The following is a 27,299-nucleotide window of genomic DNA, read 5'->3' on the forward strand; positions in this document are numbered from 1 at the left end:
TCTTCTCCAATGTATCCTACAACTATATCAGTGTGACACGAGTGTGAGTCACATGACCCAATCAGTGTTGCCAGGTCTGCTAATTATAATTTCCCCCAAGATTTTAGTTGAAAATATCAGATCTGCAAGCTCACAACGCGTCGCATTTTCAAATAGCTGACGTATATGTTTAAAGTTCTCATGTGGCCCAGATTAGTCGCTTCTTTTGGGCTTGTTTTCCTAGACCTGGTTGCTTGTTTCTCTCACAGAATCTGGCAACACTGGAGCCGACACCACTCAGGAAGGACACTGTCAAATCCTCTGTGTTCATTTCACTCAGAGAGAGTGATGTGAACCAGAACCAACAAACAAACAAAGGGAACCGCAATAAGGGTCCATTTGGTTACGTCTGTTCACTCTCAGAGTAGCAAATGGATACATTAAGGAGGAGAGGAGAGGAGAGGAGAGGAGAGGAGAGGAGAGAATCATTACAGTCAGGTTGATGAGTATAGCAGGTGCAGTGGTGAAAAGTAACTAAGTACATGTACTCAAGTACTGTACTTATAAGTACAATTTTGAGGTATTTGTACTTTACTTGGGTATTTCCGATTTCCAATATCTTTACTTCCACTCCACTACATCTCAGAGACAAATATTGTACTTTTACTCCATTACTATCATTTGACCACTTTAGTTACTATAGTTACGTTGTAGATTTAGCTTACAAAACATGCACACAACTTCAGCAATTAAAACTTTGGCCGCACTTTGGCCGCAGATCTACAAGCTCGCAACAGCACCGCGATGCGGCGCGTTGTGAGCTTGTAGATCAGCTATTTTCAAAGGATTTTCATACATCCGTATATACTCTATGGAAAACTTGTGAAATGGGACATTCTGCATAATGACTACTTTTACTTTTGTACTTTACTCAAGGACAAATTGAATTCCTGACTTTTACCTCTAACAGAGAGAGTATTTCTATATTGCAGTATTGATCCTTTTACTTAAGTAAAACATGCAAGTACTTTTTCCACCACTGAGCAGCTACAGTAGGTGGAAAAATCGAAATGTTTACATTTTCAAATGATCGTTGGCGACAGCTGTTAAGCCAGCTGCACAATCTTTTCTTGATGGGGGGGGGGGGGGGGGGGGTTCTCCCCTATAAGTGCAAACAGGCTGACACAGACATGCTCTCAGACCCACTTAAGCTTCTATAACTGCTGTGGCACCACTAAGTATTTAGAGGCTGGACAATTTAGGCTGTTGCCAACAATGCCAACACCCACATACTCTTCTCTCTCTCCCATCTATCACACAGACACACATCTCAAATCACTAGCAGGACAGCAGTGTCTTCTGTGCACAGTAGAATCCTCTGAGAGTTATAGTTCAACTGAAGCTATAAACCGTTATTTTAACCAATCTGTATGTTAGAGTAGCCTATAATATACAGCCTATTAAGCCTAACTAATATATCTCTCTGCAGACAGTGGATGGAGGTGGTCAACCCTATACTATTCCAGGGACGGAATGTCAGACCCTAGTGCCTGTAGCTCATATGCGCAATAATGCCCCCCCCCCCCCTCCGGCCAAGCAAGCGGGGGTTCCCTTTCCCTCTTCGTGAGCGGTATAGATCGTTGGTCTCCCACGCGGAGAGAGCGGGGTTCGATTCCCCCAAGACGATGGTAACAAAAAAAAATTTGTTGAATAAAACCTACAGATTGAAGCTTTAATAAGCTCTAGATTTTAATGTGTGACCTTTTTTTTCTGCATGGCAAAAATGCTGAGTTGTTGAATTCTCCAAGAACCTTTTTTTTTCACCCAAAATCTTCCCAGAGTCAGACTGTCAGTACAGTAGAGAGATGGAGGGGGGGGGGGGAGAGGGGGGGGGCGGGGGGGTGCTGAGGAGAGGGGATGCTGTAACGCATCGTGACTGTCCTGCTGGGTCTAAACCTAATCAGCCTTTATTTATTATCAGCCATTTCATCATCATGGAGGATTGATAGCAAATTACAGTCCAAGCAGCTTAATTATTCAAATGAGACGGGATCACATTTTGTTCTAGAAATGCGAGGGGGGGGGGGAGAGAGAGAGAGAGAGAGAGAGAGAGAGAGAGAGAGAGAGAGAGAGAGAGAGAGAGAGAGAGAGAGAGAGAGAGAGAGCTGCAGCGGCGCGCGTTTGGTTTTGAAGAAGGGGGAAGGATGTCTCTCTGGTCCATTACAGCGTTAGAAGGAGTTCTCCTTAACGCTATGTATTACTCTTCAGCCGTTGCCCGCATCACCGCCGGTAGTGCAGGCAGCCTCTCGTCTCTGGTCAAAATAACAAAAATACTCTCTTGCCACTCACCAAAACAAACACGGTTTTGGGATGTTGAAAGCCTACTTTCCCTAGTGGGAACACTCAGAGCCTCCCACCTTACGTCTAAGATACACTGTTTGACCAAAATGTAAAAAAGTACTTATACCACTGCGCCCCCTACAGATCTGGTCAATGGAATCTTTCTATTGACAATATCTGTAGGGGGCGCAGTGGAGCAACTAAAACATTTTTCCATCCGGTGGAATATTGTCTTTTCTGGTCAAAAAGTGTATTTCAGACGTGAGGTGGGGGGCTCAGAGTGTTTCCACTAAGGAAAGCAGGCTTTCAGCATCTTGAACCCGTCTTTGTTCTGGTGAGTAGCGACAGTGTATTCTTTATTTTTTACTACAGACTAGTCACGAGAGGCTGCGCTACCGGCAGTATGCGGGCACACAGGGGAAATAACATGGCGTTAAAGGAGAACTCCTTCTAACGCTGTAATGGACCAGAGCTAGAGAAGAACTCCGTACATTTAGCCTCAGCATGCAGATGTTGTGCCAACCTCAGCATGATGCAGATGTTGTTGTGCCAGCCTGCGTAAAGAACAAGTATAGCCACACACAGCGAATAACGGTCACTATGATGAGCCAACAGACAGCCTATAACAGACAGACATAATGCAGTAAGAAACGTCTTACTTGCCCAGTTCTTCATAGACTGTGAATTCGTCTGTAAAACGCGTGCATGTGGTCGTTGCCATGATGAGGATGAGGAGGATGATGATGATGCCGCCGCAGATCTATAGTATCCTAGAGAAGAGCTTCTTTCTCTTCTCTCTCTCTCTCTGTGCGGAGGAGGACGACCGTTGTGGCTGGTGGTGCCGTGTGTGTGTGTGTGTGTGTGTGTGTGTGTGTGTGTGGGGGGGGGGGGGGTGGCTTCAATCTCCGCCCCCTCGGAACGCAGCGTGCACACCCCCAAACCCCCCGCCCCCTGTGTGTGTGTGTGTGTGTGTGTGTGTGTGTGTGTGTGTGTGTGTGTGTGTGTGTGTGTGTGTGTGTGTGTGTGTGTGTGTGTGTGTGTGGGTGTGTGTGGGCGCGTGTAAACACTTGGTGTCTGTCCAAGCAAGAAGATAGAGTATAGCCTACATTTTTGTGCAACACAAATGGGGTGCAGTGCAGACAGTGCAGAGCAGTGCAGTTACGGTGCAGTTACAGTGCAGTGCAGTTACTCTGCAGTGCAGTGCAGTTACAGTGCAGTGCAGAGTGCAGTGCATTTACTGTGCAGTTACAGTGCAGTTCAGAGTGCAGTGCAGTTACAGTGCAGTGCAGTGCAGTTACAGAGCAGTGCAGTTACAGAGCAGTGCAGTTACAGTGCAGTGCAGTGCAGTGCAGTGCAGTGCAGTGCAGTGCAGTGCAGTGCAGTTACAGCGCAGTTACAGTGCAGTTACAGAGCAGTTACAGAGCAGTTAGAGCAGAGCAGAGCAGGGCAGAGCAGTGCAGTTACAGCGCAGTTACAGTGCAGTTACAGAGCAGTAACAGAGCAGTTACAGTGCAGAGCAGAGCAGTGCAGTGCAGAGAGCAGTGCAGAGTGCAGAGTGCAGAGTGCAGTGCAGTTACAGAGCAGTTACAGTGCAGAGCAGAGCAGAGCAGTGCAGAGTGCAGTGCAGTGCAGTTACAGAGCAGTTACAGTGCAGTGCAGGTACAGTGCAGGTCCTCCAATAGCTATATGGATGGATGATCTTCTCCTTGAGCTTGAGGTCTTGCAGGTCGTCTTTATTGGTGGTTCTTAAGTGGGGATCCGGTCGTTAAGGGGGTTCCAGCCATGCAGGTGGTCCCTATCAAAATGAGTTAATAGGTCTATTATTATGGCATCAAAATCAGTTTAACCAATTTGACATTATTTTATACTGTATTGGCTGCTTAAAAAATTGTCTATCTACATTACAAGCCCATGAGAACCTGTAGATCTGCTTATTTATTTATTTTAATGGGGGAAATTGTTAATTGTTAAGATAATATTTAACACCAGCACAAATCTTCTCCGGCACCAAATCTTACCAAATCTTTTCAACTGGGGGTCCTTGGCCATATAAGATATAATTTGGGGGTCTTTGGCCAAATAAACTACCATGCAACCTACAGAGCAGTGTGTAATAATAATAATAATAATAATAATACACTTTATTTGTATAGCACCTTTCATGACATGAGATGCAGCTCAAAGTGCTTTACAGAGCAAGAATACAATTACAGAAAAAGTACAAATAATTGTAGGGTACAAGTAAGTGTAGGCTGTGTGCATGTGATCAGTTTGTCTGCTGATGACATCCAAGTTGCAGCTACGTTGGCTCAACTTGGCTGTTATAGTGCAGTGGTTCCCAAACCACTGCACTAGTTTTGGATTGCGAGTAAACATCCCCCTTTTTTGTTTGTTTTGAACTTGGCTACCATGACTACCAGGGCCCCTGGGAGCTATATATTTACAATAAATATTAACATTAATTCGTGTGGGCCCCTAAGCCAACATTACAAGTCACCTCCTATCAGAAATAGGTCTGACTAAAAGGTATTGTTTACATACTTCTTCTTCTGTAGGTTATAGACTGTAAATCCTATATATGATAATATATTTCTACAGGTGCATGCTTTCTTGATCCACCACTCATGCCTTACAACTCGAGTCGTGTGTTTTCTCGTGCCCACCCACCCGACTGTCCTTTCTGGGTATATTGTGTGGTTGGGTGGAGGGTGGCCCCTAAATAAATCACTGGCCCAGGGGCCTCCTTGAGTCTCAATCCGCCCCTGGATGAAGCATAAATCAGGCTTTAATATCACAGTGAGTGAGAGCAGGCTTTCTTTCAGCACCAGTCTGAGCTCATAGGTGAGACAGGAGGCAAGGAAGCTTTTGAAAGGAAGAGCTGGACGCCGGGGATGCGCCATGACACTCGTGGGTGGCAAACCTCGCACCGGAAGCTGGACCAGCTCATGGACAAACATTATTTCTGAACGATTGCGACCTTTGTCGCTATCGTTTTCTAATCACTTGCTTCTCGATGTGCACAGTACATAATTGTATTGAGGCATCTAAACAGCAGCAGGTATCGTTTCTGGCTCGGAGGTATCGCGAGATTTGGTTGACAGTCTTGCGATACTTTGGCCGTTCAGAGACATACTTTGTGCTCTTTAGATGCCTCTATAAAATGATACAGTGTAGGCCTACACATCGAAAAGCAACACAGCAGAAAACAATGTGTGATATGTCTTCTTTTATTTTCCTGAGCAGAGTATTTTTTATAAAGGTCTCAATCGTTCAGAAATAGTGTTTATTCATAAGCTGTCCAGCCGGCTCTCATAGGCTCCAATGTTATTCCACTGAACTTCCGGCGTGAGTCTGCCACCCAGAGCGACAAATAAATCTGCCGTCTGGAATTGCGTGATAGAGAAAATGAGGTCGGCTTCCCTTCCTTTCAAAAGCTTCCTTGACAGGAGGCAGGAACTGAGTCCTCTGCTACAGCAGAGCTTCCCAAACGTTTCAGCTCGAGATCCAAAAGATGAATATTTGGTGCGTGTGTGTGTCCCGTGACCCAAACACACAAAAATACATTATGAAGGCCTTTTTCACAAAAAAGTTCACAACGCGCGTTTTGAACTTGTAGATAGGCTATTTTCTCAATTTCTTTTATGTTTTTAAAAAGGTATGGATTTTTTTTTTTTTTTTTTATTCCTGAAATTATTTAGAATAATTGAAGAAGTTTCTTCTACCCATCCATACTATAGAGCATGCATGGGCAACTGGCGGCCGGGGGGCCACATGCGGCCCCCACCTTCACTTAATGCGGCCCACAGGTTAATATCAGAATACTGATATATTATTGATTTCAGCTGTTTACAATTCCAAACATGAGCCGCTTTAATTACTTCAGTCTATATTAGTAGCTTAATGACTATTTTTTTATGTCCAATGTATTTGTATTTCAGTTCATAAAGTTAACATAAGTATAAGTAAATGCATTTGAAATTAAGTAAAATTTTAACTTTTCAGATTTCCAATTCAGAAATAGCAAAAATAGCCGATCTACAAGCTCAAAACGCAGCGCGACGCGTTTTGAGCTTGTAGATCGGCTATTTTTGCTACTTTTGTGTGACATAGAATGGCGAAAAACTTTAAAATACGCCACTGCTATAGAGTATCAGCCGATGCCAGATGCCATTAGCTGACACACAGTGCAGGTGCCATTAGTCTGAGATCTGCTGCTTGAATGACAGACAGGGAGGAGGACACTAAACACACACGACACACCGGCATAATTGACTTTTCCATCAACAATATCATATTATTTTAGAGGGGCTTTAACGCGTTAAGACCCGGGAACGCATCTGTGTCATTTTAAGATTCCTTTGGCTATTCAAATATAGCAGATATACAAGCTCGTAGCGCTACGAGCTTGTATATCTGCTGTTTGTTTTGAAAAAATCCTGAAAATGTGTTAAAATCTTTGAATGTATATATCTTGTTTTAAAGTGAAAATGTTGTAACTCAAATCTTTGCTTCTGGGGATTCTACAAATGTGTTCTAAATCCTATCATTTCTTTTTTTCTTTACTCTCTCACTGCCAGACTTATTTCTGGACGCGTTTGCCCACTGCCAGCGATTATTATTATTTATTTGTTTTAGTAAAAAGTGCTCAGGAGCCGAGATACAGCCTTTTTCAGTAATAAGTTAAACAAGAAGTGAATGGAGCATTTGCTTCGGATCACGATATCTTGGGTTCTGAACACTTTTTTCATTTTTTATTTCTTTTTATTAAAAAAAAAAAAAACTTAACTTAACATAACTCGTTCTTGGCAGCCAGAGAGTTGTTAAGTATGTTGCTATAATATCAGTGGTTCTCAAACATTTTCATGTCAAGGACCCCCAAAATGATATGTATTTGTCCACAGACCTGAAAATATCTGAAAATATTTTGTTCCAGGAACCCCCAAAAGCAAAGATTTGATTTAGAAAATGTATATATATATATATAATATATAAAGAATTGCACACATTTTCACGATTACTTTTTTTTCTAAAATAGCAGATCTACAAGCTCATAGCGCAGCTTAATGGAATTATGCATGATTGGAATGACACATGAATAGACCCAGATCTAAAAAAGAAAAAGAAAAGAAAAGAAGATAAAACAATGTACGTGACTGCCTGTCAAGTGGTTGTTTTTAGTGCTCTTGTTTTGTTTCATTTTTTGTTGTTTTTTGTCAGGGCTTTTGTTTTGTGGATGCTGCGAATGTTAAAGGGATAGTTCACCCAAAAAAAAATCATTTTTTCTATGGATTAGTCACCCCATGGAGACTTGAATTCATGGATATTCTTTTGTTTTTGTCTCATTCCTAAGCCAATAATTTGATGACCAGGGGACCGGTAGGCAGCGGTTCCGGTAAGCGGTTCCGGTAGGAGACACAAATGAGAACCTTTGTCTCTACTAGCGGAACCGCTGCTGGTCATCAAATTATTGGCTTAGAAATGTGATAAAAAACAAAAAAATATCCATGAATTCAAGTCTCCATGGGGGTGACTAATCCATAGGGGAAAAAAAACATTTTGGGGTGAACTATCCCTTTAATTAATACTGTTGTGTACACACTGCTGAAGGGCCTTTGTAAGTGTATGTGGACAAAAATCTATATAAAAAAACTTATATGATACAAATAAATAAAGAAATAGATGGATAGATACAGATAAAGACCCCTATTTGAGATCCAGGGCTTATTCATGAAAGATCCAGGGCTGTTGCCCCAGATGCCTGCACCCCTAGCTGTGCCCCTGAAGCCTATTATGTTGCTATGGACTGTTGTTGAGTCCAGGCAGTTATATTACTCACATGCAGTGGTGGAAAGTAACTAACATTTACTCGAGTACTGTACTTATAAGTACAATTGTTTTGGTATTTTTTACTTTACTGGAGCATTTCCAATTTTCAATCATTTTACTTCTACTCCACTACATCTCAAAGGCAAATATTGTACTTTTACTCCACCATAATTATTTGAAAACTTTAGTTACTAGTTACTTTGTAGATTTTAATTATTATTACAAAACCACTTCAGACCTATATATACACACTTTGGCAATTTGAAAATAGCCGATCTACGAGCTCATAACGCGTCGCTTTGCGACGCGTTATGAGCTTGGATCTTGGTTAGATCGGCTATTTTCAAATACATTTTATATGCATTTTTCATACATTTCAAAACTTTTGAAATGGGACCTTCTGCATAACTAGTACTTTTAACTTTTGGTACTTTGAGTATTATTTGATGATGCCCATACTTTTGTACTTTTTACTCAAGCACATTTTGATTACCGTACTTGGACTTGCACTATTTCTACAATATAGGTCTTGATAATACTTTTACTTAAGTAAAAAACAAATTGAGTATACTTCTTCCACCAATGCTATCATGTTAGTTCCCTGGGAGCCAGAACACTGGAGTAGAAACAGACTCTGGAAATAATTAAATAAAGCTACAAGAAAAGTATCTCAGTGTTGTCATCACAGCTGCTAGTATTGATCTGAAATGAAACAGCGAGGCTTAAAAACATGGGTTCTCTGTGTTCTCTGTGAGCTTGTAGATCTGCTATTTGTGAGGCTTTAAAACATGGGTTCGCTGTGAGCTTGTAGATCTGCTATTTTTGAATACCCAAACCCAAAGTATAAAAGGTTAAAGTTCATAAGAACTACTCTTTATTTATTAAATTATAAGATCAGATTTTCCAACAATTATTGTTTACAGCAACACTGCTATGAAGAGTTGATCTTTCTACTGGTTTAGATGAACAGAGTCAATGTATCAGGAGAACAGAAGCTTGGCTTTCTCTGCTATACTTCTAATGATGACAGTTTTATCCTGTGTGATTGTGCCCCCTAGTGGATTGCATTCATCTCTGCGTGGATTTAGTCGGTATTTGTTATGGGGAATTTGGTGACTTGTGTGCTGACTTGTGTGTTGGGGGGGGGGGGGGTGAAAAGATTATTCATGTGTTATTAACCAATTAATTACCCCTCCCCCCCCCCCCCCCAACACACAAGTCAGTGTTATGTTGTTTTATGTCATGTCTTCATGTCTTCAGATTGTATGGTTAAAATGTGGTCATAAAGAAGGGACTGTGGGCCCATCTTGGCCCATTTGGTGTTTGTGCCCATCCAAAAAAAATCAAATCATATTAAGCCATTTTGATAACAGCATGTATATTGTTTTATTTGTATTTTTTTATCTCATATTAAGCCATTTTCAAATAAAATAACATAACATAATGCGGACAGCAATCTCTGCATTCAAATTCACACTTAGTTAAGCTGCTAAATTGGGCAGTGGGTGTCAATTTCTTACTGATTGGAGATATCTAATCAACCAATACAAATTCATCGTGCTGCTAAATCATGTGCACATAGGCAAAAATACGTATTCATTCATTCATTAATGAAAAGACACACCGTCTCCATCCACACTGTGCCCACCATATTGTGCCCACCATATTGTGCCCACCCATATTGTGCCAGGCCTAGCTACTAATTAAGTCCTGGCTACAACAGTGGCTGTGGGTTTGGGGGTTATTTTAATACAAGTATAGTTTACTAATCATATTAACCCTTTAAGACCGGGGAAGCAGCATCTGTGTAATTTTCTGATTTATTTGGGGCCATTTAAAAATAGCAGATCTACAAGCTCATAGTACGACAGAGTAGGATCATTCTTTAAATCATAATAAATTATAGAGTGTACCAAAAAAAAAGTACAAATTCATTTTTTTTTGTCTGCTTAGGGTTAGATAAAAACTCAATTTGTATTTCATAGGTTTTGGGGCATTTTTTCCCCGAAGTTGTATTTGCTCCTCTAATAAAGGATATAGCTATAGTTTGAGTCTACTGTCTGCAGCAGCAGTCAGTCAAGCCAGATAAAACAAATTCATAATAGAATGCACATTAAACAGTACTTTTTGCCCTAAATCCCCCAAAATGAGATTATTATTGTTAATTTAGCTTGCAAGCTGCTATAAATTATGACTGTCATTTCGTTCTTGTTACATCCGGAATCTCGCTGTGAAGCTCCACATAACTGAGGCAGGGACTTAAGGGAGTAAGCTGGTGTGCGTGAGAAGCACTGTCATATTGGATTACAGTGAATGATAAAATGTTTTGTATGAGTCTGTGTCGCCTCAGATTGTTTGAAAGAAAAAAAAAAGCATGATCCTGTTAAACAGATTTCTCTCCTGTGTGAATCCACCTTCAAATTAATAGTTGCATTTGGACCAAAATATTTGCCACATACTACAACTTAACACATTCATTGTCAAGTATTCATTAATTAAGGTTTGACCTTATTTTGAGTCTTTTTGACGATCCACAGAAATACATTTTCAACCCGGATGTAAACAAACGGTGGTGGAAAGACGAGTCTCTCTTCTTTCCACCAAAAAAAACATTGTAACCGCGATCGTCCGCTCTGTAGTTATCGGCAGGTGAAAATAGCTCGTTTTCACCAAAAACGCAATCTGGGAAAAGAAATCCGAGATAAATGTATCCTCCTATAATTTGACAAACCTCTGTGGCCATGGTGTCTTCATGTCCGCAAAACTCTGTGCCCGTTTCTCCTCACTGGCTGGAGCACTTGATCTGATTTTGCACACAGCCATTGCCCATAACCATCTGAACTTAACTGCGAAGCCCGTTTCTCAATTTCATCAAATCTCAGCTTTTTATTAGCCATTATGTGTCAAACAATGGGAGATAACGTTGCCAGGTTTCGCGCGAGGAACAAGCAGCAAGGTCTGTACTTTCGCCTGCGCCCTTCACCGGGTATGGTCTAGTTTTGTATAAATCTGATAACATTGTAGCGGACGGGGTGAAAATGTTTTAGATGACGTCATTTCCGGGTGGATCCTTCTCTCGAAGTCAAGGCATCATTCATAGGTCGGCAAAGAGCGCCCTCTAGCGTGACCACTAAGAACACCATGATGACATAATATCACGTCTTCGGCAGTGAAGCGTTGGACCTGAGATGACGTAATATTACGTCCTGGGCAGTCAATGTGTCACGTTTTCGATTCCCCTGCATCGATCCTTGTGGATGTATGCTGTTCACGTGCTTCTTCAGATTACCATTTAGTGCAAATCTTTTCCCACAAACCATACAACTAAAGGGTTTTTCGCCTGTATGAGTCCTCATGTGTCGTTTCACGTCACTCATGCCGACAAAAACTTTACCACACTCAGTACAACTAAAGGGTCTTTCACCCGTATGAGTGCTCATGTGTCGTTTCAGATTACTATTGCAAACAAAAACGTTGCCACACTCTGTGCAAGTAAAGGGTTTTTCATATTCATGATTCGTCATGTGTCGTTTCAGATTACCCTTATAAACAAAGACTAGGCCACACTTTGTACACCTCCACCTTTTCTTCCCTGATGTGCGAGTCCTCGTGGGTGGACTTTGCTTTGATGACTTCAACAGCTCCGAGTTCAGTTTGTTTAAAGCTGACTGATCGTCCCTGGTCTCCTCCCAGTCATCACTGTCTTCAGTGTCAGATTCAGAACAGTGTGAAGAGAGGAGCTGGTCACTAGTTGGTTGAGATGCTCCACAGTCCTCTACATCAGCTTGTGTTTTCATGTGTTCAGTTGAGGTGCTGGCTAGAGGCTCTGTGTCTCTGTTTTCATCATCATCTTCATCTTCACTTTTCACTGCTAGTAATGTCAACGTCGAGCCAGCAGCCTCCTCTGGTCTTTGAAGAAGCTCCACTTTAATCTGCGGAGGTTCCGTTTCCTCTTGTTCAGGGGAAACCTCCTCTTTACACACAGGGAGGTGCAGGAACTCTAGACAAGATCGAGTTAAGAGTTAAAGGCATAGTATGTAACTTTGTTCTCTGTTTACATAACAATATTTACATTCTGTCCCCATCATTTCCCTCTATACTAGCAGTCATCAGCCACTGGAGTACTGTGGTGGTGTTTACCTGCAGAAACACACGACAGTAGTGTGGTGGTGTTTACCTGCAGAAACACACGACAGTAGTGTGGTGGTGTTTACCTATAGAAACACACTATAGTAGTGTGGTGGTGTTTACCTGCAGAAACACACGACAGTAGTGTGGTGGTGTTTACCTGCAGAAACACACGACAGTAGTGTGGTGGTGTTTACCTGCAGAAACACACGACAGTAGTGTGGTGGTGTTTACCTGCAGAAACACACTACAGTAGTGTGGTGGTGTTTACCTGCAGAAACACACGACAGTAGTGTGGTGGTGTTTACCTGCAGAAACACACTACAGTAGTGTGGTGGTGTTTACCTGCAGAAACACACGACAGTAGTGTGGTGGTGTTTACCTATAGAAACACACTACAGTAGTGTGGTGGTGTTTACCTGCAGAAACACATGACAGTAGTGTGGTGGTGTTTACCTATAGAAACACACGACAGTAGTGTGGTGGTGTTTACCTGCAGAAACACACGACAGTAGTGTGGTGGTGTTTACCTGCAGAAACACACGACAGTAGTGTGGTGGTGTTTACCTGCAGAAACACACGACAGTAGTGTGGTGGTGTTTACCTGCAGAAACACACTACAGTAGTGTGGTGGTGTTTACCTGCAGAAACACACGACAGTAGTGTGGTGGTGTTTACCTGCAGAAACACACTACAGTAGTGTGGTGGTGTTTACCTGCAGAAACACACGACAGTAGTGTGGTGGTGTTTACCTGCAGAAACACACGACAGTAGTGTGGTGGTGTTTACCTGCAGAAACACACGACAGTAGTGTGGTGGTGTTTACCTGCAGAAACACACTACAGTAGTGTGGTGGTGTTTACCTGCAGAAACACACGACAGTAGTGTGGTGGTGTTTACCTGCAGAAACACACTACAGTAGTGTGGTGGTGTTTACCTGCAGAAACACACGACAGTAGTGTGGTGGTGTTTACCTATAGAAACACACTACAGTAGTGTGGTGGTGTTTACCTGCAGAAACACACGACAGTAGTGTGGTGGTGTTTACCTATAGAAACACACGACAGTAGTGTGGTGGTGTTTACCTGCAGAAACACACGACAGTAGTGTGGTGGTGTTTACCTGCAGAAACACACGACAGTAGTGTGGTGGTGTTTACCTGCAGAAACACACGACAGTAGTGTGGTGGTGTTTACCTGCAGAAACACACTACAGTAGTGTGGTGGTGTTTACCTGCAGAAACACACGACAGTAGTGTGGTGGTGTTTACCTGCAGAAACACACTACAGTAGTGTGGTGGTGTTTACCTGCAGAAACACACGACAGTAGTGTGGTGGTGTTTACCTGCAGAAACACACTACAGTAGTGTGGTGGTGTTTACCTGCAGAAACACACTACAGTAGTGTGGTGGTGTTTACCTGCAGAAACACACTACAGTAGTGTGGTGGTGTTTACCTGCAGAAACACACTACAGTAGTGTGGTGGTGTTTACCTGCAGAAACACACTACAGTAGTGTGGTGGTGTTTACCTGCAGAAACACACTACAGTAGTGTGGTGGTGTTTACCTGCAGAAACACACGACAGTAGTGTGGTGGTGTTTACCTGCAGAAACACACTACAGTAGTGTGGTGGTGTTTACCTGCAGAAACACACTACAGTAGTGTGGTGGTGTTTACCTGCAGAAACACACGACAGTAGTGTGGTGGTGTTTACCTGCAGAAACACACGACAGTAGTGTGGTGGTGTTTACCTGCAGAAACACACGACAGTAGTATGGTGGTGTTTACCTGCAGAAACACACTGCCCTCTGGCTGTATTTTGGTGTTTTTAGGGGGGGGTTTCCAAAACAAACAGTGAAACAACACAACGCAGCGAGTGGACAGTGTGTTTCTGCAGGTAAACACCACCACACTACTCCAGTGGCTGATGACTGCTGGTGAAGAGGAAAGTGATGGGTAAATAATAAGTATTTATTGCTTTGTTGTGTAAACATAGGGGAAAGTTACATACTATGCCTTTAACTATTAAATGTGTTTAGCCTTCAGTGTTTTACTATTTAAAATAGATACTTGAAAAGAGCTACTCGATAACCCAGCTACGTTTAATGAAGAGCTCATATAATATCAGCTCTACAGATGTAGAAAGAGAGAGAGAGATGTGTGAGAAAGTGATCTACCTGTATATTCCATTTGGTGAACATATCTGGATCCATATGTAAGTCTATGTAATATCAATGTTGACCCATCAGCCTCCTCTGGGCTTTGAAGTAGCTCCTCCTGCTGTTCCTCTTTAATCTGTGGAGGTTCTAGTTTCACCTGGACCAGACTGAGGCTCCTCTCCTGCTGTTCCTCTTTAATCTGTGGAGGTTCTAGTTTCACATGGACCAGACCTGGGATCCTCTCCTGCTGTTCCTCTTTCATCTGTGGAGGTTCTAGTTTCACATGGACCAGACTGGGGATCCTCTCCTGCTGTTCAGGGGAAACCTCCTCTTTACACACAGGAAGGAGTGAGAGATCTAGCAGGAGAGAAGAGGTAACGTCAGCAGGGACCAACTCTATGTGTTTTATGATTGGATCAAATTTATTCCACTATTTATTGATTTGTTTTGCAACGATCGCCACTGTTTTAAGGTTTTATTCTGTCTGTTACAAATTCACACTTACAGTCTCACTTATACAAAAGGGTCGTGGACAAAGAATGAATAGTGTAACTGACCTACAAATCCAAACAGCACTAACCAACGTTTCCAATAGGCCAAAGCAGTGGCAGACATTTTGTGGTTCCACAGATAGAAAACCCATTCATTTTTCCCAAAGAAAATATTAATATCAATTATTTTAAGCCTGGAACCAAGGCATCCATGCTCCTGGTGAATCATGACCATAAAACATTTGATTCTGTGTAAAAAAAATATTTTTATATTTAATTATATAATACAAACTATTTAATAAATACCCTTTGTTTTGCGGTTAAATAATTTATTATGAAATATTTTCGGAAATCTCTATGGGGAAAATGAATGGGTTTTCTATGTGTGGCACCACAAAAAGGCCGCCACGGCTATGCCCTATGTCTAGTCTAATGAGAAACCAACAAATTTAGATTCCACTGTCTAAAGTCAAATAGTGACTTAAGGTAGGCTAAGTGATTTTTTGGGGTTAAAATATGTGATAGCTCTATATTCTGATAGTACTCATTGCTCTAGAGTGTTTGTTCAGTAAAAGGAGTCTCCTTGTCTCTCCAGCTCTTTATAAAACAGAAAATGCATTTTTGTTTCAGTTTCAGTTTAATTTCCAATTTTATCCAATCAGGATAGAGAACTCAATCAGGATATAGATTAAACAAGTGAAATTGGAAGTGATGACACTAAGAAATGAGCAGGCAAAATTGGAACTGGAACACTATACAAATGAAGCTTAAAAATGGGTACTTTCTCCTGATTGGCTGAGATTTTGACACCTACCGGAAAATGTATTTTCTGTTTATTAAAGAGCTGGAGAGACGGGGAGACTCCTGTTGCTAAACAAACACTCTATAGCAATGATTACTATCAGAATATAATGCTTTAACCTTAATACTTTTTGTTTTAACCAAAAAATATCACTTACCCTACCTTTAAGTAATTGGCTTAACTGACATCTCCATTCAGTAAAACGTTCAGTGTGACTTGCACACGGTTTGGCTCTGGTTGGCTAACCATGCTCAGCTCAGCCAAACCCATCCGATAAGAGGGCTTAATGACATATATATTAAATGATTGGTTAGGTGGTAACCTGTAAACCAGACGAATCTGCCAGTGCAAAACATTTTTAAAGATTTAACAGATTTGGTCTGGCCAAGCTCGGTTTTGATTGGATTTCCCTGCCCCCAAAGTTGCTGGGCACAGATGAGACAAATAAGAAAATCAAATGAGCAAGAGCTAAAACAAATAAGTGTATCGAATAAACAAGATCCAATAAAACAAGACCTCATACAACTAGTTAACAACAAGAAGGCAAGGCAAAGAGGAAGGGTAATGACTAAAGTTTTCAAATCATTGTAGTGGAGTAAAAGTATATAATATTTGCCTCTGATAGCCATCGTTCACATGACGCTCGTCTGTCACAACAAGCGTCATGGAACCACTTGTTCCTGGTTTGCGATTCTTTTACATTTACAACCTCTACATCTACATAAACGTTCAGATTTCAAATATAAAGTGCTGACCCTACGGCCACGGATGTAACAAGTTAAAGCGCCCGGGTCTTAAGTACCCGTATCTTTCGTATTGTTCAATAAAAAGCTTTTTAATCCGATCGCCAGCCATTTTCTTCAAATTTTCTCCATTGCTTTCAACTACGCGATCCTATCGGTTGGGAGGTGTATTGCACTCTGATACATCACAAAAATAAAAAATGTAATGGCCGTCAATCGGATTAAAATGCTTTTTATTGAACAATACGGAAGATACGGGTACTTAGACTACGGCACTTTAACTTGTTACATCCGTGGCTTGAGGGTCAGTAAGTTATATTTGAGAACTGAACGTTTATGTAGATGTGGCAGTTGAAAATGTAAAGGATTTGCAAACCAGGAACAAGTGGTTCCATGACTGTCATGGTATGACAGTCATGTTTCAGGGCTACCTCTGAAATAGAAGTAAAAGTACTGACATTGGAAATATTCCAGTAAAGTATAAAAGAAATAACCTCAAAATTGCACTTAAGTACAGTACTTGAGTAAATGTACTTAGTTACTTTACCTTTGGACGCTCTGTGTGAACACAGCAGGACTTAATGGTCAAACTGTTTGTGTAACTTTGTCTTGGTGATTAGATAGTGTTATTATCTCCCTTTAGTCTCCACCAGTAGTAACTAAACAATACCTGATGACAGTGACAGAAGAGACCGAAGAGAACAGAGAACAGATCTACAAATCAACAGTCAGGGCGTCGCGTCGCAAAACAAGTTTGTTTGTAGATCTACCATATGAGACACAAACAAATCCGCGTTTCCACACGGACATATTATGGGAGTGCACAGCTCAGTGCACTCCGTTAATAATATGTCCGTGTGGGAACGCGGATGGGATTTGGAGTTCTGCACACAGAACAAGTCTGTTGTTGTTGTTGTTTCTGTTTTTCCTTTTTTATCCTCGTGTGAACGTCTTGACTTGAAAAAAATCAATTACATTATAAAATGAATTAATAATACATTTATAATATACATCAATGGTATCACAAGTCAAACTTTCTACTGGTTTTTGTGGAAAGAGACAATTTATCAGGGAAGCTTGTTTTCATCATAGACTGTATCTCCGGGGTGTTTCTGCCCTCTAGTGGCTGCATGCATTACTGCACCAGCTTATTTGTTATGGAGAATGTTTTTGTTCGTTTGTGTGAGCGCGCGCGTGTGTGTGTGTGTGTGTGTGTGTGTGTGTGTGTGTGTGTGTGTGTGTGTGTGTGTGTGTGTGTGTGTGTGTGTGTGCCTGCCTGCGTGCGTGCGTGCGTGTGTGTGTTTGTTTGTTTGTTTGTTTGTTTGTTTGTTTGTTTGTTTGATTGATTGATGTACTTTATTTAGTAAGACATGAGAACAACAGTACATGGAAGTACAAATTCACAATACAAGGTCTACTAAAATGGAAGACTCATTAAGCACTAAGCTTGTTTAAGATGAGATCCCCATGCACACAAATCATGATGACATATAAGAGACAGACAGATATACACACTACTATACAGAATGTCATACAATCAGCTTACAGGTTACTGGTATGAAGAGTGAAAAATATGTACAAGAGAAGAAAAATCACACCCTGTGTGAAGTGGGCGGTGTCTTGCTAGCTAATCACAATACTGAATGGAGTCAACCAATCATGTACAAAAGATAAATACATTTATTGAAACACTCTTTATGATGGACGAAACCATAACTTGAAAAAAACAAAGTTTTGTTTTTTTTCAAGTTATGGTTGCTTATATAGGGCTATGCACATGTGTCATGTGACACTGGCCAATCACAGTCCTGAATAGATTGTGATTGGCCAATCACAGCGCAGGATAATTGTACAAATTTCCTGGGCCCAGATCACAGCGCAGGAAAATGTACATTTTTCCAAATCTCACTTATAGGGGCGGTTTCACCGCCCAAAAAAAGGGGAGGGGGGTGGGGGTGCGTAGGTTAAGACTTAGACAGGGGCCATTTTCGAATTGGAGCCGCCTGAAGGTGTATCTTTAGGGCAGTTTTGAAAGTGTTGTGTGTGCGTGTGTGTGTGTGTGTGTGTGTGTGTGTGTGTGTGTGTGTGTGTGTGTGTGTGTGTGTGTGTGTGTGTGTGTGTGTGTGTGTGTGTGTGTGTGTGTGTGTGTGTGTGTGTGTGTGTGTGTGTGTGTAAATGTCATCATGATTTGAGTGCGTGGGGATCTCATTTTAAATAAGCCATAGCTGATGGTAGGGCACAATGAAGGAGACACACAGAGCATGCTTAGTGGTGGGGCAGCAGCCAGCTGGTTGGAGTAAAGTAACTAAGTACATTTTCTCAAGTATACTCCTAAAATGTTGAGTTTTGTTTGTTTGTTTTTACTTTACTGGAGTTACTCCAGTAAAGTATTTCCAATTTTCAGTACTTTTTACTTCTACTCCACTACATCTCAGAGGCAAATATTGTACTGTTTTACTCCAATACAATAATCTTTTTTTGATTTGTATTATCATTAAAAAACATACATTAACCTTGCCCTGAAACATGACTGTCATATCGTGACAGTCATGGAACCAATTGTTCCTGATTCTTTTACATTTACAACTCTCACATGTACATAAACGTTCACATTTCAAATATTAAGTGATATCCCCAAGCCACGGATGTAACACGTTGAGGTGCACTGCTCTAAATATCCGTGTTTTTTGTATTGTTAAATAAAAAGCTTTTTAATCCGATCGGCGGCCATTTTCTATTTATTATTTATATTTTTTGTAATGTATCAGAGTGCAAAACACCAACCAACCGATAGTGTCGCGTAGTTGAAAGCATCGGAGAAAATTCAGAGAAAATGGCCAGCGATCGTATTAAAAAGCTTTTTATTGAACAATACGGAAGATGCGGGTACTTAAACTGGTGCACTTTAACTTGTTACATCCGTGACCATGGGGTCAGCACTTTATATTTGAAATGTGAACGTTTATGTAAATGTACGGGTTGTAAATGTAAAAAAATCGCAAACCAGGAACAAGTGGTTCCATGACGATTGTGACAGACAAGCGTCATGTGAACGACGGCTACTCATAGACCCAACATTACACTGCCCTGTGAGGTCTATGTCTTTAGTAAAAAAAACAATAACTAGGCTGTTTTGTGTTGTTGAACGTCTATTCTCCAGGGTGGGAAGCCTCTCAGCACCTTCTCTGTAAAATACACTTTTTGGGCAGAAAATAAAATATGTTCGCCAGATTTTTATTTTACTCCACTGCGCCCTCTACAGGTCTGATCGATGGTCATTTATATTGACCGGATCTGTAGATTTATCTCCATCTAGTGGCCTCAGTGCATTCTTACAGACCAACAATCTTGTTCTACAAATATGAAAAATAGAATAATGTAAATAATTTTACAAACGTACAAAAAGACATCGGTGATGAAACTATAACGTTATTGATACAAGTTATTATTAGGACCTTTATTCTCATGGTTTACGCAAGGAGGGATTGATTGATTGATTGATTAAATACTTTATTAGACAAAATGTAAACAGCACAGAAGTACAGGCACCGAGTACCGCGTTATGACCTTGTAGATCTACTCTTTTTTTTAAATTCTTGAACGCTTGTGCAAATCTTTGAATACATGTATTTATTTTAAAACAACATTTTTACCTCAAATCCTTGCGTCTGGGGGGTCCCTGGAACAACTTATTTAGAGATGGTGGGCGGGGGGGTCCACGGCCAAATACATTTTGGGAGGTCCTTGACATGGAAAAGTTTTAGAACCACTGATATAAAATATTTTGTTCCAGGGAGGGACAGACCTACTCGCGCTTGTAGATCTGCTATTTTTGAATGGCCAAAGTATAAGATAATGGATTACTTATAGCTCAAAATCACAGATTAGGAGGAGTAACTGATGGATGCAGTATCACCTTAATGTTCTTCTGCGGTTTTAACTAATCTCTAGTACACTGGGTCCCAAACTGGAGGGTCAGGACCCCCAGGGGGTCCCCCACATTATTTTGGGGTTGTCCACAGATGATTAGCTTTAAAGGGATAATACACCTCCAAAACGACTTTCTTTTCTATGGATTAGTCACCCCATGGAGACTTGAATTCATGGATATTGTTTAGTTTTTGTCTCATAAGACAATAATTTGATGACCGGCAGCGGTTCCGGTAGGAGACACAAAAGAGTGTCCTTTGTGTCTCCTACCGGAACCGCTGCCTACCGGTCCGCTGGTCATCAAATTATTGTCTTAGGAATGAGACAAAAACTAAACAATATCCATGAATTCAAGTCTCCATGGGGTGCACTATCCCTTTAAGTTATGCCATAAGCAGACGTGGTTGCAACATAATTTAGTAACTCACTATAAACTAACTAGTTACTAAGCCTCTAGTAAGAACCTTATACTCCCTAACTCAGTGGTTCTCAACCCCCCCCCCCACACACACACACACACACACACACACACACACACACACACACACACACACACACACACACACACGATTTTTTTGGGGGTCCTCAGACCCCAGATGACAGTTAAGTGACAATTTAAGGACTTTTGAGACCTTTTTAATAACTCGAAAAAAGAACAATACCAGTACTGCATCAAAAGCAATCAACAAACTATAGGCCTACTATAAAAAACGGTTTAAACAATGGCCAAACTGTCAAATAATATAAGAAAGAGCCGATCTACAAGCCCACAACGTCTCGCAACGCGAGGAGTTGCGAGCTTGTAGATCTGCTATTTTCCCAATATTGATCTGTGGAACCGAGTCAAACTAAATATAATGCCTCAACTCTTACATTCCAAGTGCATGTCAGGGTGGAGCCCCCCACCGTGGGGGGGGCCCCCAGTTCACATATGGTTATTTTGGGGGGGTCCCCAGTTCAAATATGGTTATTTTGGGTGGGTCCCCAGTTCAAATATGGTTATTTTGGGGGTCCCCAGTTCAAATATGGTTATTTTGGGGGTCCCCAGTTCAAATATGGTTATTTTGGGGGGTCCCCAGTTCACATATGGTTATTTTGGGGGTCCCAGGCTGAAAAGGTTGAGAACCACTGCTCTAACTTAGGACAGAACTTATGTTGTGGTGTAACCCTACACACAAGTTTAGACGTTAACCCATTAAAACCAGGAACACATCTGTGTAACCACTGTAACCATTATTTTATACTCTGGATATTCAAAAATAGCAGATCTACAAGCTCATAGTGTGGCACTGAGCTTGCAGATCTGCTATTTTTTTTTAAACATGAACATTTGAGCAAATCTTTGAATATATATATTTTTTAAAGTGAATATTTGTAACTCAAATCTTTGCTTCTGGGGGACCCTGGAACAACATATTTTGAGATGGGGGTCTGCGGCCAAATACATATCATTTTGGGGGTCCTTGACATGAAAAAAGTTTGAGAACCACTGATATTATATTATTATAGAAACACAGGATTTAGAAGAAGGAATCCTCCAGAAGCAAAGATTTGAGTTACAAATGTAAAAATTTACATTATTATTCAAAGGTTTTGCAAAAATGTTAATGATAAAAGGTGCCGCGCTATGAGCTTGTAGATCTGCTATTTTTGAATAGACAAAGTATAAAATAATGGCACAAATGCCATTATGAAGTTATTATTAAGACCTTTATGCAAGAAGGGATTGATTGATTGTTTCAATACTTTATTAGAGAAAAAGTAAACAGCACAGAAGTACAGTAACACAAAGAATCATCGTTTGATCAGTAATTCACATCAGCTGATCAGTAGGTTATAGACAGATTGATTTAGATAAAACATTTGATCAGGTAATTGTAACATAATATAAGTATAGAGCAAACATTAAAACACACTGGGTCTCATAGACTTCATAGACTATCGTTTGACAGACTCAGTCATAAGTGTTGTGTAAATCAGTGTTTTTCAGTTTACACATAATCTTTTCTATTAATCTGTTAGACTCATGTTAATGTGTATTTTCACACATTTAAACCCCTCAATATTTAGTAAACTTCACCTGTGGGATCTGTACTTGGTCTGCTCTTTTTGTCACTCTACACCAAACCTCTTTGATGAAAATAACTGGTCCTCCCCAGAGACAGAGAGACAGAGAGAGAGAGAGAGAGAGAGAGAGAGAGAGAGAGAGAGAGAGAGAGAGAGAGAGAGAGAGAGAGAGAGAGAGAGAGAGAGAGAGAGAGAGAAAGAGAGAGAGAGAGACAGAGAGAGAGAGAGAGAGAGAGAGAAAGAGACAGAGAGAAAGAGACAGAGAGAAAGAGACAGAGAGAGAGAGAGAGAGAGAGAGAGAGAGAGAGAGAGAGACACAGAGAGAGAGAGAGAGAGAGAGAGAGAGAGACAGAGAGAGAAAGAGAGACAGAGAGAGAGAGAGACAGAGAGAGAGAGAAAGAGACAGAGAGAGAGAGAGAGAGAGAGAGAGAGAGAGAGAGAGAGAGAGAGAGAGAGAGAGAGAGAGAGAGAGAGAGAGAGAGACAGAGAGAGAGACAGAGAGAGAGAGAGAGAGAGAGAGAGAGAGAGAGAGATACCCGTCTGGGGAGAACATCCGCCGTCAAAACAGCTGATCTACAAGCTGATGAGACGCAACGCCTCGTGAGCTTTTAGATCTGCTATTTTCGTCAAAGAGTTCTGGTGTAGAGGGGAAAAAAGGAGCAGAGCCCCGAGGAACCCTGGTCAGCTATAGTAGGCCTATAGAGGGTTTAAGAGGTTATACATTACGTTTCCTGTTTACCAGATCTCACACACCTCTGCAGTAGCTTCAAGAGCCCTTATCCCTGCATAGAGAGGTCCTCTGGTGAAGGAGATTGTTTCTGTATGAATGAGCGTCATTCTGTTGGCTCCATCTAAATGATAGAAATAGAGAAAACCTTCTGTCTGGTTTACAAAAACACCGACCCTGTTCCTCCCTGTGGAGGGAACAGGTCCTGACCCTGCAGTAAGAATGTTGTTGTGATAGAACCAGTAGCGTTCTTTACCAACAGAACCACCGCACAGTAACGCCCAGGACATGTCAGACTGTGCAAAGTCTGATAGCGCCTTCTCCTTTCTGTTGATGTCTTTATAACTGACTGCTATATAAACACTCTTTCCACTCCATTCAACTTCAAAGTAACAAGGATCAGACAGACTCTCTCTACTCAACACCTGAGGGTAAATGGCAAATCTCTGTGGATGATCAGCATACGGTTGGGGTTGTTTTGTATAAGTCGCCTTCCTGTAGTTTCCTGACAGGATGAGGTTCTTACGCACTGTGTTTGGGTCCCATGACAGAGGAGAGGAATCTGTGAAGAAAAACACATGATAAAATACACAACTTATTAACCCATTCAAGACCGGGAACGCATCTGTGTCATATTTAAGATTTCTTTGGGCTATTCAAAAATAGCAGATATACAAGCTCGCAGCACGGCACCGAGTGCCGCGCTGCGAACTTGTAGATCTGCTATTTTTTTTTTAAATCATGAAAATGTGTGCAAAACTTTGAACACTTTGAACCCTTTGAATCCCTGGAACAACACATTTTCAGATGGGGGTCCGCGGCTAAATACATATAATTTTGGAGGTCCTTGACATGAAAAAGTGTGAGAACCACTGACATTATAGCAACATACGTTTTTTCAACAAAAAAAAAAACTCTTAGGATTTAGAAGACATTTGTAGAATTTTCACGATTTTTCTAAAATAGCCAAAGACATCTTACATATGACACAGATGCGTGTCATATTGTGTTCATGACACATTAAAACTAATAAATAATTTAAAACATTTTCACATGTGTGTTTTCAGTGGTTTAACGACAGAGGGCACTGTTCAGCAGTCTGTGAATCACCAGATCACCCAAAAAGAGTGACCACGTGATCACAACAAAATGTGAACTGCCGGTCGCCGTGTCCGGAATCAATTCATTGCACATCTGATAAAAATAAGGGACATAATCATTTTGTGCTCAAATCGGGGGGGGGGGGCAAATCTGTTCGTGATTTGAACTTTTTTACTAGAACTTTGGCTAGCATCCCTATTCTGGGGGAACATTTGCTGAAAATAGCTGATCTACAAGCTCACAACACCTCATATTTTAACTGAAGTAAAAGTATCAATACCACAAAGTAGAAATACTCTTGTTACAAGTCAAAGTTAAATATTCAACATTTTCCTTGAGTAAAAGTACGAAAGTATTGGCATCAACATATACATAAAGTACTAAAAGTAAAAGTACTCTTCCCAACCAACACACGCACGCACGCACGCACGCACGCACACGCACACGCACACGCACACACACACACACACAAAACCACCATGTACTCACGCTTTATAAAGTCCTCCCTGTTCAAGCTTCGCCTTCCAGGTAGGCCTACTGCTGGGCGTGGAGGCACTGGGCGTGGAGACACTGTAGGCACTGGAGACACTGTAGATACTGTAGGCACTGGAGGCACTGGAGACACTGTAGGCACTGTAAGCACTGGGCGTCGAGGCACAGCAGAAGCATCGCCTGGAGACAAATTTGACACAAGAAAACCTTAACATGACTGAATAATGACCTTAACTGAGGTTACATTTTAATCTACAGTATATCATGATATATTTGTGCCTATTGTAGTTGTGCTTCATTTTAAATATTCAAAAATGTATGATTACTATGATGATTGGCTCATTTTGGTTCCCCTTTAGGAACATGGTGCCTTACACACAGAGGATTAAAAAACAACTATTCATCAGATAACTAATGTCTGACACACGGATTAAAAAACAACTATTCATCAGATAACTAATGTCTGACACATGGATTAAAAAACAACTATTCATCAGATAACTAATGTCTGACACATGGATTAAAAAACATTTCATCTTACTCTGTTGGTTTGATGCTTCAATCTTTAGTTTCTCAACTTCAGCCATCAGATCACGCACCTGCTGAGCTGCAATGACAGATATTTGTACATTTTGATGAACCATCAACAGAACAAGTAAACTATAGACTTTTATTTAGGTTTTTAATAATCAGCTACTCACCAAGAAGTGGGGTTTCAGCGATGGCACCTTTTTCTGTCAGAACATACAGATAGAACATATATAAGTTCAGATGAACCACATACAATCAAACATATCTTCTCTATATATTTATCTTGTATTCATTCTAATAGTGTTGTATTGAAGGAAATATAAATATTTACTTCTACTCATAAACTCTCTACTCATTATAAAGTCAAGTATTATAATACTACAATAATTACTAGGCACTGGCGGACATTTTGATAACATCCTATGCATCCCATGTTAGTTCTCATGGTTGTAAAACGTTCATTTCATAATGCTTTATAATCATTGTTATAATAAATATATATTCCACATGTGTGGAACATGGTGCCATTGTGAAAGAAAATATGATCGGTCTGATCCCAGTTTAAAACATCACTTGTTGATTTAATTTTTTCTGTAATATTTTTCAGGATTTTGTAACTATTAAAATCTATTATCTGGCACTGATGATGATGATGATGATGACACAGACTAAACGTGACTAAAATGTATTATAGACATGGGATGCATATAAGTGTTACCACATTAACTTATAAACATTATCTAAACTCTCTTCATACCTGTTGGTGTGTTTCCAAAACTCCCCGCTAGATCACTCCTGTTGACCTTCAGCAGGAGAGTTTCCATCAGCTGAGCTTCGTTACCGGGATAGTTCTGTTCGATCTTGTCAACGACGTCCGTGATCTTAGCATCCTGCAGAGCACTCTTTTTCAGCGGCTGGAGACCTACAACATTGCCAGGACGTTGCAGACGCCACTTGAACTCGTCTAACTCCTGCGGATTAAGATCACGCAGAGCGTTCAGGATACGATCCGTAAGTGTCTCCATGGTGGATTCCTACAAACACATGATGTCAACATGTCAGCTTCATTCTCTTAATGCTTTGGATGTGAAAGGACTAAACACACACACTGTAGTTGAAGTTCTGTACATCAAGGAATACACATTAATGTACATATCTGTATACCATAGTTCTACAAATGAATTAATTTATATACATCACATATAGACACATACTGTAGACCAGTGAAAGCAAAGCCATATAGAATGTAGTGTCAGAATAATAATGTTACAAGCTCACAACGCCATGAGGCGGTGTGAGCTTGTAGATCTGCTATTTAAAAAAAATCTTGAAACATTTTTTGAAACATTCAAATGGTAGAAAAAACATCTTCAGATGAGGGACAAATACATTAATTTGGGGGTCCATGACATGAAAATATTTGAGTTTGTCATGGACTTAAATGGCTTAAATAATAATTAAAATAAAACAATACAAAAATTAAAGAATTAATTAAAAATTAAAGCAAGCCCAAATAAGCAACTACACTTTAGAAACAAGCCCAAAAAAGCGCAACCTGCAACTAACAATATTTACAAGCAACTTTACATAACAAGAAGCCCAACGTCACTTATAACAAACAGACATGGCAACACTGGCTCATAGTCTCCAGAGTGTAGAAAAGAGAGTAACGACACGCTTTGATCTCGCCGCAAAGCGGGCTCCTATGGGCTATAGTTCCAAACATTGGAACTATCTCATTGAGATAGACAGTGCACTTCCGCATTCCATTCTTACAATGGGAGTCGACGATAGTGTCAGAACTCTCTTTAAGGCTCTGATAGTCTCTAAGCAGTGAAGCCAGGTTTTGTGAGAGAAACAAGCAACCAGGTCTATGAAAACGAGCCCAAAAGAAGCGTCTATTATTATAGGCCAAAAGAGCACTTTAAACCTATATTTAATAGGTAACCATTTATTTGTATATCTATCTGTTTTCCTGCTGGA

General features: G+C 40.7%; 3 protein-coding genes across 3 annotated transcripts in view; all 3 read right to left on the reverse strand.

Moving 5' to 3' along the window:
• LOC308078645 (calcium/calmodulin-dependent protein kinase type II subunit beta-like) overlaps positions 1 to 3,110 on the reverse strand; it is a 64,047-nt gene extending 60,937 nt beyond the window's left edge. The window contains exon 1 of the mRNA XM_080419902.1: positions 2,979 to 3,110. Coding sequence (XP_080276028.1) covers positions 2,979 to 3,040 — 62 coding nt within the window. The 5' untranslated portion in view covers positions 3,041 to 3,110. The remainder of the gene's footprint in view (positions 1 to 2,978) is intronic.
• A 19,048-nt stretch (positions 3,111 to 22,158) lies between these two features.
• Positions 22,159 to 27,299, reverse strand: part of LOC308077747 (receptor-interacting serine/threonine-protein kinase 3-like) — a 156,814-nt gene continuing 151,673 nt past the window's right edge. Inside the window, exon 7 of the mRNA XM_080418641.1 lies at positions 22,159 to 23,754. Coding sequence (XP_080274767.1) covers positions 23,201 to 23,754 — 554 coding nt within the window. The 3' untranslated portion in view covers positions 22,159 to 23,200. The remainder of the gene's footprint in view (positions 23,755 to 27,299) is intronic.
• LOC308078247 (uncharacterized protein) overlaps positions 24,779 to 27,299 on the reverse strand; it is a gene marked incomplete at its 3' end in the record, with an annotated part of 91,595 nt that continues 89,074 nt past the window's right edge. The window contains exons 3-6 of the mRNA XM_080419367.1: positions 26,074 to 26,350; positions 25,487 to 25,519; positions 25,299 to 25,392; positions 24,779 to 24,965 (exon numbers count right to left, since the gene is read on the reverse strand). Of these exons, the coding sequence (XP_080275493.1) occupies positions 24,779 to 24,965; positions 25,299 to 25,392; positions 25,487 to 25,519; positions 26,074 to 26,341 (582 nt within the window). The 5' untranslated portion in view covers positions 26,342 to 26,350. The remainder of the gene's footprint in view (positions 24,966 to 25,298; positions 25,393 to 25,486; positions 25,520 to 26,073; positions 26,351 to 27,299) is intronic.

This window comes from Gymnoscopelus braueri, assembly GCF_963280865.1.
Source record: "Gymnoscopelus braueri genome assembly, chromosome: 22".
Taxonomy (NCBI): domain Eukaryota; kingdom Metazoa; phylum Chordata; class Actinopteri; order Myctophiformes; family Myctophidae; genus Gymnoscopelus; species Gymnoscopelus braueri.